Source organism: Bacillus rossius, chromosome 18 (assembly GCF_032445375.1).
Source record: "Bacillus rossius redtenbacheri isolate Brsri chromosome 18, Brsri_v3, whole genome shotgun sequence".
In the NCBI taxonomy this organism is placed as follows: Eukaryota; Metazoa; Arthropoda; class Insecta; order Phasmatodea; family Bacillidae; genus Bacillus; species Bacillus rossius.
Genome location: NC_086345.1, coordinates 28,494,303 through 28,511,530, shown reverse-complemented (window position 1 = coordinate 28,511,530; position 17,228 = coordinate 28,494,303). Strand labels below are relative to the sequence as shown.

The window sequence follows — 17,228 nt, the reverse complement described above, 5'->3', positions numbered from 1 at the left end:
TTGCTTTCTAACATTCAATAAATGGGGAAAAAATGTTTTAAAACCAAATTATTCCAACACATACGATAAAAAGTTTCCTTTATGTATGTTTATGTTTACAATCACTGCCATACAATACATGAAGTTTGTTAAAATACAATTTTATGCAATATAATGAATGTACACAATGTTCATAGTTACGTGTCAGTTGGCACCCTTAGTCAACTCTTCTCTTAATGTTGTCATCATGAATCGTGAGACAATTTTACAAAAAAAGTGGCAGTGTATCTTTAAAGACAAACAAAATTTAACCAGGGAACAAGACGAAGTATAAAAATTGTTGGCTTGTTTCAGAAAATTCATGTATCAAGTATACTATCTTTGGTTTTAACATTAAAGTGGTTTACATAGCTTGGCGAGTCCATTGGTACAAAGCTCGAACATTGTTAAGTGCTAAATTGAGATTTCCTGCTTATAACGTTTTCCTGCTTATAATGGGTTTTTTTTTTTTTTCTTGTGCTCCCTTGAAAAACATTATAACAGGGTTTTACTGTATAAGAATATGTGCAAGACTATGGCATCTGAGTTGCGATATAGTCTTGTACTCGGGGTGCGATAATGTTCCGCTCGTCGCCTGTGTTTGAGCTGGCCAGAGGTGGCGTGCGTGAGGTTCGTGCGTGCGTTGCGCAGGCCGTGCTGTCCCAACTGAAGGCACAGCTTCACGGCTGGCAGCAGGCGACGGCGGACCCGTGGCTCTGTGCGCCGGGGGGCGTGCTGGAGTCCACCGGGGCCTACGCGAAGCACCCCCAGTGCCTGCCCCTCGACAACCTGTGAGGCCGGCCGCCCCCTGCCGAGCACTGACCAGATCCCCTGGTTTCGTTTTCGTGCCGACTTCGTTTTTGAAACAGGAAAAAATTTGTGTCACTCTTTCATTTTTTTCATCAACTGTATTTATTCATGAATACAACGCTTACCTACTTGTCCAGTTGATACTCACTCGACCTTTTTTGACCGATACGTAATGCGCAAGCATCGTCAAAACTACCAGGAACAATACAAATACGTCAGTAGGGCCCAGAAAAATTAGCATCTTGCTACGGATGCTGTTTATTTCTGATTTCCAACATATTTTTAGCTAATTTTTCTTAATATGTGTTTTCTGGAAAGTAACTTTTGTTTTAAGAAGTTCTTTCAAAGTTTAAAATAATTCACAGGTTAACCCTGGATTTTTTTTACACTTTAACACTTTAGCGCTCTCGGCATACAGCATTTGGTAGGAGTCATTTCGTGAGTGGAACGCACGTCGACTGGAACACAAATATGTAAGCACAGTGCTGCCATCTGTGGAAAACTCGGAAATCTCAAAAATATGGCAGACAAGCGTGATTCATCCGCATTTATTGATTTTGTGAACATTGCAGAATTTACGCTGCACATAGGAGTTAAAAAAAATAAAACTTTATTATATTACAACTATATAATTCGTAGCCATAAAAAGAAATAATACCAAATTAAAAATATCATGAGAATCATGTTGTTACAACCCATAGTTAACATTGAAATGTAGAGATACAACAGCTTTTGTCATACTTTAGAGACGCAAAAAATTGTTAGCCTACGTAGTATATTCGACGCCATGAAAAATAAAATATTTTTGTGATGAAATTTTTACAGTTAAATCCTTAATGGTGAATAAGGTTTGTTTGTAGTGATTTCTGTAATTTAAGCAAAAGCAATTATACATATATTATATGTGTTATATGTTTTAAAATGTTTCATGTTAATTTTATCTATTGGAATGCAAGTTTTAGTTCGAAAAATACTTAAAAGAAAGTGCCGCATTTGTACCAAAAAAATGTTAAATATCTTTGGCGTCGACACAGTTTTCCTGGCTAATAAATTATGGGTTTTTTTTAAAGTTACAATTTTATCGTTTGACTATTCAATTTTGCAAATTGTATTCCAGGGTAGTTTAACCACCATAAAATTTACTTTGGCACACCAATACACTTGGTACATCTCGAATGTTCCCGAAAGTTAATGTATACGGGTGCGTGTTGTAACACTTGGGTCCGCCATCTTGATTATTTCGGCTCGTGGCCGTAGCAGTTTCTGCCTGCATTGGATTTTCAATCTTTTAAAATTTCCATTGTGTATAATGCATGCCTATTTCATTGCATTACTGGTGCATAGTAAACTTTTTTGTACATGCATCATGGTCAAGCATTATTTTTTTAACAATTCTACATTAAATCTGATGTGCAAGTTTCGCATTATAAGTTATTTGCAACATGAGAACTCGTGAATTTGCTCTTTACTAATTCACATCGCCAGTGAGCATTAAAGTGCTTCATTTTTTTTTTTTTTTAAATTTAAGTTTCTGAAGCCTTTTTTTGTAACTGAAATATGAGCTGAACAATTTTTATTTTAGTATGTTAACGTCAAATGACATTTTGTGCAGCTTTCCTGCAGAATCGACCAATCAAAATGTTGGTTTTATCCGGGATGAAACTCCTACGGTGAAGAAAGGGTAAAATGGAAGGACTTTAATTAGAACATTTGGAATGTAATGAAAATACTTTATTTGGCTACGGTAACTTACAACCAGACAACACTCAGCTAGCTACATCTGTTACATACGGATATTTCTCCAGAAAATCTGGAGACCCCGAGGGTTTGGCATAGAAAAATACTGTATTTTTAATATATTTTAATGTAACCTCACCCAAGTTAAAACAGCATCAACTTTTTCACTCTTTGAGTATTACAATTTACTCACTAGTTTAACATTCCAGTTCACAGAAAGCAAACAGTCATTTTGAATCTCAAAAAAGCTTTGTTACAAAACAACGTCATCTAGTACAGGGTTTCCCACAGACAGGAAAACTGAGGGAGCAGAATAGGTTTTTTCAAAACATGGGGAAAACAATAGGAAAATTTACAAAATGTTCATTACCAAACTGGATTAGTAATGTTTTAATACTAGTTGAGTTTCTTTGATATCTTAAAACCAGTCTGTTATTTTGATTACAAACTCGTCTGTTATCCTTAATCAAATGTCAAGAACCACAAATGACTCAACAGTGTGATGGTTTTGAAGCGTGATTCAACTGGTCACAATGATGTCATGTTTCAAAGTTGATCAGGTATAGTGGTTTTATATTACAGACAGGTACCATTGGTGGAAAAGATAAAAAGTGCAGACTGTGAATTTTGCTGGAAAAAATATTTTATATGAATTTTAAATGTTAGGTGTGGTTGAAACATGTTAACGTAAGTATTTTTTGTTTACCACATTAACCTGCGTACGGGTGGCACATTTTATGCGAGATTTTAGTTTTTTAAAAAATTTAGTGTGTCTCTTATTACGCGGAGGCCACACAGAGAGCTAGGCTATGTTCGCTGCACGAGGAGGCCAGACAGATCAGTCTAGTTCGCAATATCGGAGACACATGCCTCGGAATTCAAGCAATGATTCCGAAAATTATGATTTTGCGCTGGTTCTCACACAATGTAAACACAAAAAGGAAATGGGATCACAAAGTTTATTCTAAAAAGAAAATAATTTGAAGAGTTTCATAACCTGATGAAGCAGTTAGTTGCATTTTGAGGACGAAGCCTAATTTATGGATTATTTCAGAATAAATACAACTCGAAGTTTGAAAGCATTTCCATTAAATCAGATCCCTGGCATTTTCCCGCATATCCTGCCTTCTATATTCTTCTTTCGTCAATTTATTCCATAAAACGTGGATATTTTTTTTTTTTACTTCTTCAATGAACATTTCTGTTGACATGACTCACTTGAAGCAAAATACTGCGAGAAACATAACTTCATATAAAGCAAAACGCTGAAGACGTGCCATAATTCCACGCGAAAAACAGATGTTTGGTTCTTTTATTATCTGCGCGCGCGCAAAGTCAGCGACGTTTATAAAAACAGCCGGGAAACCAAACACCCGGCGACGTCGCCAGGATCGCCAACACAGCAAACACGGCTCTGTGTTGCCGGTGACACCAGAGACGCAGCTGGCTATATTTTACTCGTGTAGTGAACATAGCTAACTGTGTGGCAGGGGCTTAACACTTTGGATAAAAAAAAATATTTATAATCGCAGTGTGTTGAGTATGTGTGTAAATAACTCTTCTATGTTGGTTTTTAATATGCATATATATGTACCGAGTGATTAAAAATAGTTTAGTTGAAACATCTGAGCGGTGCATGGAAGGCACCGCCGTGCTACATTTGCCCGCCTGGTGGCGCCAGCGAGAGACGTGACTCGCTGGGCTGGCATTCGGCTGGAGGTGAGGGAAACATATAAAAACTAAACCAGCCGGAGTGTTTGTGTGTGCTCGTGGCCTTGTGGTGGTGTTGACGGTTCTGACCCCCCCTCCCCCTCGCTGAAAATGTGTCTGCGAACTGGCGCTGTAAGAAATCTCCCAAGTGTGTCCACGCAACGGTGAACCAACATTGTTTTTTTTTTTTTTTTTTTTTTGCGTGAGATTTCTCCCAGCTTTCCAATGCAACGTTCCAAGACAAAAACTGCAGCTATCGCCTGTGCTTTGAAAGAAACTGACAAAAAAAAAGGGTCCACCTGCTGCCTTTTTTTCTTTTCTATTTGGATGGAGCACTGGTTAAAAAAAACAATAGCTGGGAAAGGATCCACACACATGGTGGGGATATTTTATGTGTGGGAAGGGAAAGCGGTAGCAGTGGAGAGAGAAGTGAGCGCAAGAATGCTGCCTCGCTCCTTCCTACGGTAATGAAGTAGCGACAGAAATCGGACAAAAAAAAAAGAGGACCGAGGGTTAAGCCATGTGCTGTATTCCTTTCCCGCCAATAAGCTGAGACACGGAATGAAGATTTCACTTGTCAGATATCCGGTGCGACCCATATTCAAGGGAAAGACATTCAGTTGAAATTTTTGATCTTTATGGCTAAAATTATAGGTGTGACCCTTCAGTCGGTAAGTGCTATAGTACATGTGTGTTGTATCGCGAAATTGATTACTGAGACAGGTAGGAATCTTTGGTTGGACATGGGGAGACAAGGAAATCTCAGAAAAATTGTCTATAGTAAGGGTGTGGGACCACTGGTAGATAACGTTATGCAAAACATATTACATAGAAACAACTCAAAACTAGTTTTATACAATTTTTTTTTAAGGCCAGTACACATGAGCCTCTTTCTTGTGCAATAACGTTAACACCTCATACACTTTGACTTGTGACAAACTTTTGTCGTGTAATGTGTAACAGCCATCAAGGATGCTAGCGTGATCAAAGGACTGTTCTGTTTACCACAAACTAGTACAAAGTTACATCAGACTAAACGATTCATAGAAGAGTCAGAAAAGAAAATTAACACTCATTTCTGCACGCTTTGTAGGTCCAGCCCATTTTCGTAAATAAATTTTATTAAAAACGGACTTCTTACCTCAAGTAATAAGCACACAACCTTGTATTGCACCGTGTGCTGTTCACTAACTTTTTTGCATACTCGCTAGACCTGGCATTAGTGTTTTTACTGTGTTCATTGTCAGGCGTGAGAAAGAGGCAGTTTACCAGAAGAAAAGTCAGAAAAAGTCCATACAAAATTCAAGTCGTATTGTCAAGTAATTTGTATTTTAGAGTGTGAATTTCTTTTTCTTCCACAACTTAAATGTTCGGTAAAAATTTGTACTACTAACATTTAGACCAACAATCACACAAATAAAATTAAATGAAACAAATTTTAGTAGTAGTATATGTTCCTATTTCAATTATCAAACGAAGGTCTTACTTCAGTAGTAGAACATTTCCAGTTTAAAAAATAATAATAATAATAATTAAGTTATCCACACTTTCATATTCATCAAATATATTATTTTAGGGAAGAAAAGTTAATCTCCTGCAAAAAGCTATGTTCAGCACATTTCAAGAAGTTATCTCAACCACATAATGTTCGACACTCATAAATATTAAACTTAATGTATATCAAAATGAAGAAAATTGGAGGTGTACAATTACTGATACAAGGCCTTCGCGTTAGGGCAAATATAACTCATTAACTGAAGAAAATATAAATTTTAAATATTATCCTTCTGCTAATTTAGCTACAAAGCAAGCTTACTTATATTTAATGGCAAAATGCATACATATAATAATTTCTCAAAGCTCAAACTTCATAAAACATTTCTATTTCCAAAACTAAAGTACATATACATTAATATCAAAAATACATAATATCTTTAAATATTAATGATTTGCCAAACTAATAAACCCATAAGGCTTTGATTACAAATAAAACAAAAATTATTTATTACTGTCAATAAACTTTGCAGCGCAATGATATTGGCGTACCTTCAACTTTAATTATATATCATACAGTCAATAATGCAGTTAGCAAAAGCTTATTATTTTCAAACAAAACATTTTAGTAACACAATATTTTAAATTTCACTACCATGACTTCACACAACCACCTTGAACACTAGACAATCTCGAATTCAAAAAAAATGAGACAAAGAATTAAAAAAAAAAATATCTTTGCCTCTACTTTGATCCTGTTACATGTTGAATGCACTCTCATAAACTACAAAAATATTCTAGTTTCTGCCAAAACACGCACTAACTGCCTATTGCATGGCTGTTCAGTTGGTTTGTTCATCTAGTATATCTTGAAAAAATTAAATTTTATTCTTTGGTGGGCCACACTTTGCATCACACAAAACTTGTATGCACGGATGTGATGTATCTGAGGAGGGTGTAAATAAGCGCTGGCCTATCACAGGGCAAGAAGGCGTCTGCAATGTTTTAAACACGAACTTGCTGAGATCGCACAGCGGAAGGTGACGCCGCGGGCAGGTCGGCAAACTCGACAGCAAGTTAACAAAGACTGCGGCCACATCAGGACCAAGGAGGGAGCCACAATTCCACACACGTTTGTAATAATGTTTCCAAAACTACAAAGTGTGTGTGCGGAGTCCACCAGCGACAGATTTTGGAACTTCTTGTTTATTGGGTGTAGATGGAGATAAATTATTAGCATTTATTTATTGTACAAGAGATAGTAATTGAGAATAGTGAGAATGCGGGTATGATCTCAAATGGAAATAAAAAACAACACACACCTAGGATTAGACAAACACAAGCAGCGTTACGAGAATTCCGTAGCATCGCAGCTGTGACATTTCCACTTCAAACCTGCTGTCTGCCCTTCCGGCCGTTACACCCAGCATATAGCATGCTACGCAACGTAACTATCCCCCTCCTTACGCCTTCCCATTCGACCGCTAGCGCATGCGTTGGAGTGGCGTCGCTAGTTTGTTTTAAAATAGTTTAAGTTTATTGCTCGACTGCACATAAACAAAATTACTTTCTAAAACTGATTAGTGAGTTCGGGTTCATTAGCCGGATATTGATTTCCTATCGACGTGGGCACCACCTTTCTTCATTTAGGTCGAGACATTTCATTGCGTTTGAAGAAAAAGGATACTGAAAGTGCATAACAGTTGCACTGCATACCATCAAACTTACTGGCTGATTAGGCTTATCAGATAACAATATTGCACGCACAATGAATATGTAAATTAATATGACTATAAAACAATTGTGCTTACATACATAAACACACACAAACACAGATAACTGTCACACAATATTTCAATAAATTAAAGCAATGGCAAACAAAAGCTATACGCGTACACGTATTACAACTTACGTACTCAGCAAGCAACATCTACGTGAAGAGTATTACGCTGGTTACTTACTGTATTTCTAAGGGGAAAGGCCACCATTTGTAATTTTTTTTTTTTTTTTTTTACATGAGTCAGTACAAGCCACAAAAACACAAATCACGTTAGACACTTTTACATAAACAATACCTCAAACATAACTTTTATAATACACTACTTGACTGCACGTAGTTTCCTGCATGTCCGCACTTGTTTACACTAGTCGCAACAACGTACGTGCGGCATCAAACACAGTACAGTACAACCCTGTTATGTTTTCCTGCTTACAGCATCATATCATTTAAGTCCCGACATATCCCTCATAAGAACAATGCATTAATTTCCTGTTTATAACGTTTCCTGAATGGTGCATTTCCTGCTTATAACGTTTGCTTTCTTAAAGTCCATAAATGCAAAAAAAAAAGTTTTTGCGACCCTAACTATTTAAACACTTATCCCATCCGTGAAGTTGAACATGTGAAAACTGTTTACTTTACATATGTTTTTGTTTACAATTACTTGTTATAATAACATACATGTAGGATTGTATGCAAAAACTAAATGTAGTGCTGGCTAATGCTGTGTAGTCGATATACACTGAAGATACGCAACGTTCACAGTTGGCACCCTTGTCTTGAAAAAAAAAACTTCCTTACCTCGCCATTCTGGTGTATTTTCAGTTTGCCAACTATTTCGCAATGGCAAAAAAAAAGCATTTTTTTATTGCTGATAGATTTGAATTATCTAATTGGTAACTAGGAATCACAAAAAAAAAAACCTTCAAGTGGCGAAGGAATTGGACGTAGGCACCTCCACACTAGATAGACATCACTGTCATGAATCGTGAGGCAATTTTACTGAAGTGTGGCAATGTGTCTTAAAAGACAAATAAAATAGAAGCTGAAAAAACAAACAGAATCGAAGAAAAATTGTTGGCTTGGTTAAGCAAATTCGAGCATCGAGTTAACCCATCAGTGGTTTTTAACATTACGTATTTATTTACATAGCTGATGAGTCTAGTAGTAAAAGGTACAAACACTGACAAATGCTAAATTGATATTTCCTGCATATAACATTTCCCTGCTAATAATGTTGCTTTTTTTTTTTTTTTTACTTTTGCTCCCCTCGAAAAACGTTATAACAGGGTTCTACTGTACTGCTCTATCAAACACTGCCAAACCTGCATAAAACCAATGCTATCAGCACTCCAAGTAAGAGTTCAAATAGTATGTACAAATTCCTTTCTTTACATAGTGAACTCAATATTTAAAAAAAAAAAAAAAAAAAATGAAACTAGCTCTACACCACAGAAGTTCAATATAATTTACTTTTTATATTAAGTTGCTATGCCCAGAATGGTTTTGAGTGGTGTTTCAGAAAGTTACTTATTATTTGAAAATGGCTGGTAGCACAAGTAGTATGTTGAATCGACTAACTTAACTGCAATTTTTTTTTTTTTACTTTAGCAATCCAACCTTAGCTGGTTTCCACGTTTCACAAGAGGCAGTTAAGTCCGGTATCAGTATTCGGCAGCATGGAAATCGCTAGCGAGGTAACGATAACGAGATTTAATGTTAACAAAAACTTCGCACAAATCAACAGTAGAAAAATGATAACGTAAACAATATCAATGTTCTGAAAGGCGGGGAAAAAAAACGTGTTAATTATGAATGTAGGCAATGAAGTTTTGTACAACGTACTACAGTACAGTGTGTACGACCACGTACCACGACTTTGAAGCGAAGAGTGTTTACATTACAACAGTAGAACCTCGTACGCCCGAAGTCAATCTGGGGTGGTGACGAAAATCGGAGTTAGCCGTACAAGAGGACATGTAACAAAACAAGCTTGAAATGGACGTAGTTATGCAAAAAGGAACCAACCCACAATTTTGTTATATTTTATTTGAAAATAAATTAAAATAGTACAAGGTTGATCGTACCGTTGTCGCTATTATATCAGTATTTATACTAGACCACATTATATTATCAATAGGATGAATTACAATTTATAATTAACTTTTAACTTCAAAATACTCAGAATAGGTTTCATGTGGGTTGGTTCCTTTTTTGCATAACTACGTCCATAATATATTTCCAGCTTGCAAACACACACACACACACATGCAGTGTGGCTCTCGCAGGTCGTGGATTGTCTGCTTGTGGTATCTGGCTCTCCGCGCGCTACAGTGCACGGCAGAGACGACGTCCAGGCGACGTCAGCGCGGCGGCGGCGCGGCAGCTCCGGCGGGGGAGGCCCCCGGGGGGCCGCTCCCGGGGGGCCCGGTCGGGCGGGGCCGGCGTCACCGGCCGCGGCTCCCGGCGTCCCGCTGCAGCGCTGCGTTCAGGCGCTGCAGCTTCTCGACGGAGCGGTTCGCCGACCGCTCCAGGGTCTCCATGCCCTCCGACACCTCCTCCAACTGCACACACGACTGTGGTCAGCCTACATCCGATGGCCTTAAAAAATGTCAAACTCTGTTTCTCACCTAATTAAAAAAGAGAATTTTAAGAAATCCTGAAACAGCTACAAATATTTTTAACGTAGATTACAACATATATATTTTTTAAACTTCGATATCAGTGAGTACTTACATATACATGTTAAGACTTAATGAACAAAATGAAAAATTTTCAAAACTTTCCTTTTTCCCAATTTTTCCAAGCGGTGTATAATAAGTGTGTGTTTGAATTCACCCAGGGTCACGCCCCCACTTCCCCCGCGCTACAGTCCCGTCAGTCACCTAGCAGCTGTTACAACCCACACCTCCCCAGCAGAGCTGTGAACTGGTCTGAATATTGCGCATACATAAAAAAAACTCTTGAAGAATTTATTCGGTTCTGAATTACTGTTCAAATTTCGGAAAAACACTGCTCAAAATGATTCATTATATAAATACAGTTTTTAGAGAAAAATTACTGATTTTTGTTCCCTGACTACACAAAAAAATTCCCTAACTACCTAAAAAAATTTCCTGACTTTCCTATTACTTAATATTCCCCAACTTTTTTTGGTTTTTCCATATTTCTGCTGTTGCGTGCAATAGGTTATTTTTCCGATTGAGCTTAATGTCCCGTCGAGATCGTAAGAGATGGAAACACACAGCATGCATGTCAGGGAAGTACATGTAACTGACAAAGGCTCAGCGAGAGAAACCACACGAGCTGATGTCCGGAACTATTTAGAGGAAACCAGGCAACCGAAACCAGGATGTCCGAAGCAGCGCTGGAACCCGGGTCCCCGGCCCGCGTGCGCCCCCAACATCGCTTTCACCAAGACTCGAAAAAAGAAAAATTCATCCAAGTTTAAGAACATCTGTTTTCATTTCTCAACAGATCAAACAAGTGAATTCACAATTTTTTTTTTTTTTAAACCTGTTTAATTGGAAAGTATCAATTCAGAAGAATTCCTTACTCACTTGTTTCATGCACACAAGATAATGCTAATGCTAACAAATATAATGCTAATGTATTTCATTGAATGAACTGGGGGAGGAAATAATGTTACAACTACGTAAGTATTGTGGTTGATTGCAATCTACAAACCAATGCATTTTTTTGTTATAAAGATTTTAAAAAACCAGCAATTGCTATTTTATTTCTTGTAACTGTATTGAGTAGAGACCTGCAAAATTCGCAGATTCGTTAGGATAGACTCCACAGTCCTTTAAATACTCGCGGAAATGACACCTGTTCATTGGCTACTGACGCGTGAGACGTCTCAACTAGGCTGTCCGTGATTCGGCACTTTCTTGCTTTAGTGTTTTCCCATTGGCTCACAGTTCCCCGGATAAAATGTGGGCCAATCTCGCAGAAGCGGTACGAAGGTGTAGTTGTTTTGACGCTAGCCTATCGCGAAATGAATCCGCGAATTTTGCATGTCTCCGTGTACGAGCGTTGCCCGGCCGCCGAAGACGAACTCACGAACTGCTGGTAGCCCTGCAGGCGGTGGAACTTCTGGTGGTCGTCGTACAGGTGCTTCATGCGCCTCACGAAGAAGAGCGCCGCGATCAGCCCCGCCGCGGCCAGGAGCAGCAGGAGGGCGCTGGGACACCGCCGGCGGAGCGACATGTTGCCAGCACTGGCACATCTTGCCGCGTCCTCTCCCGGCGCATCCTTCAGCCGCGCATCACTCGCCCCGGGCCTGCGGGCAGGACTCTCCCGGAGCTGCGATTTGTACAAGATACATTTTTAAAGGAGAGGTAGTTTTTTTTATCAGCATCCTGCAGTAATTTTTTTTTTTTTTTTTTAAATCATCACTCATTATAATCCAACCAAATTTTTCACTCTCAAAACGTTCATGTTCACGCGCAAAAAAAGAAAGAAAAAAAACCTATCAAGAATTTAACAAACTGTGAAATAAAATGAATGTTCACTGAACCTGAATAGTTAAGAAAATTAATTAATTAAAACTGAATGAATATTTTTTTTTTTTTGTATTTCTCCCTTTCCCTCCAAAACACCCCCTCAAGTCGTTATGCTAGCAAATTTTTTTGTTTTCCGAGCAGTGAAATGTGGCAGACGTTGCCTACGCTTCCCGAACGAAAACAGCAGAAGGCACAGTCTGCTGTGTCAAAAGATCCTGGATTTGACAAAAACTTGTGATATAACAATGAATTATGTTTGTAACGTAAATATGAAAGAAATATTTTACACAACTCCTGAAATAATTAGTTCTTATTCATGATATTCTAGTTTTCGTTTAATAAGGATCTTTTGACATACTAAATTAACACAGCAAGCATGTTAAGTGTCTAAGTGATCATGCCATCAGGATAAAGGGATAAATTTTATACATGTTGTAAAAAATTACTGTTAATGTTTATAGTTGCAATCACACAAAAACATGTATTAGATTACAAACGGGACTAATTTTCTTTTTATTATGAAACCAAACTTGTAACTAGTACTAAAACAGAGCCACAGAGTTATACATGGCGGCAATGTTATACTGGCGTCGATACACCACTTTACCTCTATACAATTCTCAGAATCTAGTAAGAATTTGCAAACACTGTTTTTAGGTTAAATACAGGAAGATCTGTAGTGTTTTAAAAAAAATACTTTCAGGATTTCATAATTATATTTTTACAGAAAAGCCGTAACTCTAACTTAACCTCTTTCTCAAAACCTTTATTGAGTTCTCCCTATTACTAGATTTCTCACTCTTAACCCTATGACCCAGCTTTCCGCTTCCCCCACACAATTAAATACCCAGTACATCCTGGCTAGCCTGTGTTTGTTTCACCTTATAAGAATCCCACCCCATTTCCTTCACTAGCACTAAGGGGGTTGTTAAATGTTTTCAACCACTTCCCACTGGAGCATCCTGTATAGGTACATGCTACTGCAAGACAATGTGGAAGGTAGGTTGAATGTCAGGTTTAGGTATGGTTATACTGGCGTCCAATTATTGACGAGAGGGCATCAGAGTGCTAGGACATTTGCGAGGGTTCCTAGTCACGTGTGTCTCTGCCCCTGCCACCTAGGAGGAAAATTTTTTAGGATGAATTTTTTAAATTGCCTTTAAGAAAGAACAATGAAATCTACCTACAATACGTCGGTCTTCTGCTGCAAATCTGTGTTCCAGACAAATTGTTACAAAAAAACGAGACAGTGCTTTCTCCAAGAGTTTATTAATGGAACTTTCACACCAGTTACGAACTCCCTACATCTTATTTTACTTTAGAGTTAAATATCGTCAATCCGTCCAGAATATTGTTATAATAAATAACTTTGTCAATTACGATAGAATCACAAATTAAAAGTATTTACCAAACTCTAGAAATGAATTAATTCTAAACTAAACAATATTAAAAAAACAAATGACTCACGAGGTGGGCTGTGTTCCCTTACTCACGAATGTACTAAAACAATTCCCAGTAAAATTTTCGCTCGCTTAAGTAATGTTACCAACTGATTGACGCCCTAACGACATTCCAGACAATGATAATCCGCGTCCAGGATGGTTATGTCGGTAAGTTTGCCACAGCCAATCTGAACGATTGGTTTATCTAGTCTATGACGTGAACACCAACTGGCTCTGGTTTTCGTACGACGGCAATGAGGCTAGAGAAGCTGCAAAAGCTAATGGGGCTGCTGAACTATCTTCGGTCATACATTCATAACTAAAACTACGACCGACCTCCTCTTCCCTAAAACAAAGTTCTGGAGGATGGAAGCAGCAGATCAAGTCCTCGCCTTGTTTAAGCAGCAGTCCTGGGAGTGTGACACCCTGTCGTGTCTGGTCACAGACGAGTCAATTTTCGTCGACCTTTAAACTCTATGACACCAACTCAATGGGAACCCTACCACCATGTTCACGTCCATGGTGACTGGATTCCGCCCAGGGGCAGGTTTACAGGTTCACAGTTGAGTCATTGGGCTGGAAAACAGGCTGTCAGACGAGCTGTCCCATCACCCCGACTCAAATGTGAAATTCCAGGACAACCAAGAATAGGACGTACCCTATCCCACCAGCCGAACAGCGCCCAACACCCCGCAGTGCTGTATCCCTTGCATGATGCGAGTCTCTCAACGCAGACAGACATCCTTACCTCATTAGCCACCTTAGTCATCTACCCGTATTTTTTAACGATGGTTCCCACATTGGGAATTTCAGTGGAAGATCCAGAAGGAGTGGAGGCGAACTTGAGGGGAGGACACTGGATCTGTGAGGAGGGAAGGACTTACGAAGGAGGCTCCAGAGGGGGGAGGAGTGATGGTAGTTGGGGGGTGGGAACTCCTTGCCACCGGGCGGAAGCCCAATTGCAGGTGTAAATTGTTATTATTATTATTAAGAGATGAAGGCAAGTATTCCGGGGGAGGACGGGCGGGAGTGGAATGGTCTCGAGGAGAAGATATTGGATGTGAAAGGAGGGAAGGACCTAAGGAGGAGGCTTCAGGAATTTAGAAATTTTTAACAATATGGGGGTGGGGTGGAATCGATCAAATAACGTGTCAAGTCAATGATATACTTTTTTTTTACTACCACGGTTACAGTGTTATCTCATGATTATAATATCTATGGTAATTTCATTTTTTTTGTGATGGCTATAAAAGCTTCAGAACAAAAATGATATTAAGTGGTATTTAATTATTGCAACCAAAGTGTTTTGAAGGTGATCAGGACATGAATTAGTTTGCATGTATATTATTTTTAAAATATAAATTAGCTGTATTGCCATATAATTACTTATAGTTTAAGCGCTCTCTTTCTAAGTCAGTGCGATCTGTAGGTTATGTTAGGTTAGGTTAGGTTAGGTTAGGTTAGGTTAGGTTAGGTTTAGTTTAGTTAGATTGTTGACGTTAAAAGTTGTAAAGGATTTTGGTGAGGCAACCCAAAAACATTATCTCAAATAATTTTTTTTTTTTTTCAAAATTAAACGTTTTACAGAATTTTGATTGCTCTTAGTTAATTACATCCATTAGTTATTTATTTTATCCAAGTTACATAGAGTGTTAGTCGTGCAGACCTACGTTTTTAAATTCGTGGTCGGTAGCCTACCAGATTTCGATCCCAGAATGTCTTTGAGATAAGAGGCGCATAATACCATAATATGTTGTGGTGCCTTAATTCTTGCAATGCATTAAGGTGATCACTTATATATTCCTAGTAGGGGAATTTTCTCGTGTGTAGAGAGAGTGATAGTTTGTTTTCACGGGGTGATCCCACTACTTTAGTTTAATTTTTGTTTGTTTCAGGAGCAGATTGAAAGCGCAGTGCGGCCAGGATGTTCAAGTACGTGAACCTGATCAGCGCGGGCACCAACTACGCCCGCCGCATGAACCAGCTGAGTAGCAGGATCTTCGGGGAGGTGGTGCGGGCCACCAACTCCAAGTCGCTCAAGGTGGTGAAGATGCTGAGCGAGAAGCCGATCCACTTGCGGCCGGAGCTGGTGCGGTACTACCCGCGCCACGTGGAGACGCACCGCCTCATGATGCGGCTGCGCTACTACGGCCTGTACCGCGACGAGCACCAGGACTTCAAGGAGGAGATGAAGCGGCTGCGAGCGCTGCGGGGAAAGGTGAAGCCGAAGAAGGGCGAGGGCAAGAAGGCCTCGAGGAAGTAGACGGCGCGGGACCTAGCTCCGAGCAGCTACGCACGTAGGCGGCCATTGGCTCCCGCCAAACTACCGGCCTTTCCCTCCCGAATGTTCCCGCCGGATCCTGTCCATGAACATCCGGCTTCGATGAGGCATGAAACCTTGGAAACATTATGGTTTAAGCCCTGCCATGGCAAAAAATTAAAATAACTACCTTAAAATTCAAACTGTCGTAAAAAAAATAGATGGATTTAACGAAGCGGTAATTTTTTTTTTTTTTCATTTCAAAACTGAACTTCCCAAATACATGCAGAGAATACTACAAATGCAAGAAAACTACAGTAATTTATAAAACATGAAGTTGCAACAGTCACCAACACTACAACTTAAAAATGTAAAGCTACAGAAATGTTTCATATATTCTTTTAGGTTCTCTTTGTAAAAAGAAAAAAAAAATTGTAAACATGTCAAATTTTTAAAAGTTTGATTTAAAAGTAGAATTTGCTGTGTGCAATAATATAGAAAGTTAAAACGTGATGCACGAGATGAAAAGACAATTATAGCCTCTTACACACATCTGCTTTTTCGTTCAAAATGCAGGAAAATGTAATTTAGTCGATGTCTGTGTTGCATTTTTGCGTCTGGCATTTGTTAATTTCTTGCATAAGTTTATAAACACAGAGTCAAGCTATGCCTTACCCTATATTGGGTTACCATACTTGTAGAATTTTCGATAAATAAACCTGTTTCTGTACTATGTACTGAACAAGTGTTTAGGTATTGTTTAAGTTTTGTAGGAATTTGGAAATAAATACCTACTTATAAGGCAAAGTACTTTTTTATGGAGATCACAAATTCTACATTTAATTTTTATGTAGTTTATATTGTGGAGCGAGTCCTAGTGTTGCATGTTGCGTGCTGGCAGGCAGTTCGCTGCGAACCCACGTGTCTAGTTAAGGAAGTAAGAAGTTAAACCACGTTATAAGTAGAACGACGATGCAAAAACAAGATTACCTACTTCTTGGTACACAATGTGTTTTTTTTTTTTTTGCAAAGTCGAGTTGGAACCCAATTTTTGTCTGATAAATGATTGCAGTGTTTGAATGTAACTTACCTTCTGTTGTCAGATTCGTAAATATTTCTGCACTCGATCAATTACGCCACATAATACCAGCCTTAAATCGGGGAATGTTGTGTTTCACCAATCAGATTTATCCTGAGCAGGCCGACACTGAATTGATAATAAAATTAAAACTTTAGTTCCTGACTCAAGTATTTCTATAACATTTATAAAATTAAAAAAAAAAAAATCAATTATTTTTTCATAATTTTGTTTTTTTATAATTAGTCCCAGTGACTCAACTTGAAATTTCTGTGTTTGTGACAGCTTATTACGACTTTAATAATAATTTTGAAACAAACCGATCATCTCATTCCAGGAAGTAGTGACAAATGCAAAACCCTGCATCCTAGTTGGAATTGTTATATCACTT

At 38.5% G+C, this 17,228-nt stretch overlaps 2 protein-coding genes across 3 annotated transcripts in view; both read left to right on the top strand.

Moving 5' to 3' along the window:
• The window catches only part of LOC134541301 (N-sulphoglucosamine sulphohydrolase), a 31,563-nt gene extending 26,846 nt beyond the window's left edge, over positions 1–4,717 (top strand). Inside the window, exon 9 of one of the 2 annotated variants that reach the window (XM_063384625.1) lies at positions 670–4,717. In XM_063384625.1, coding sequence (XP_063240695.1) covers positions 670–1,001 — 332 coding nt within the window. In that variant the 3' untranslated portion in view covers positions 1,002–4,717. The remainder of the gene's footprint in view (positions 1–669) is intronic. The other variant, XM_063384624.1, reaches the window with a different exon arrangement.
• A 9,948-nt stretch (positions 4,718–14,665) lies between these two features.
• Positions 14,666–16,566, top strand: LOC134541300 (small ribosomal subunit protein mS33). The gene is made up of 2 exons (XM_063384623.1): positions 14,666–14,811; positions 15,395–16,566. Exon 2 carries the CDS (start codon positions 15,424–15,426, stop codon positions 15,760–15,762), a length of 339 nt encoding a protein of 112 aa, XP_063240693.1. The 5' UTR covers positions 14,666–14,811; positions 15,395–15,423; the 3' UTR covers positions 15,763–16,566.
• The last annotated feature ends 662 nt before the right edge of the window (positions 16,567–17,228 follow it).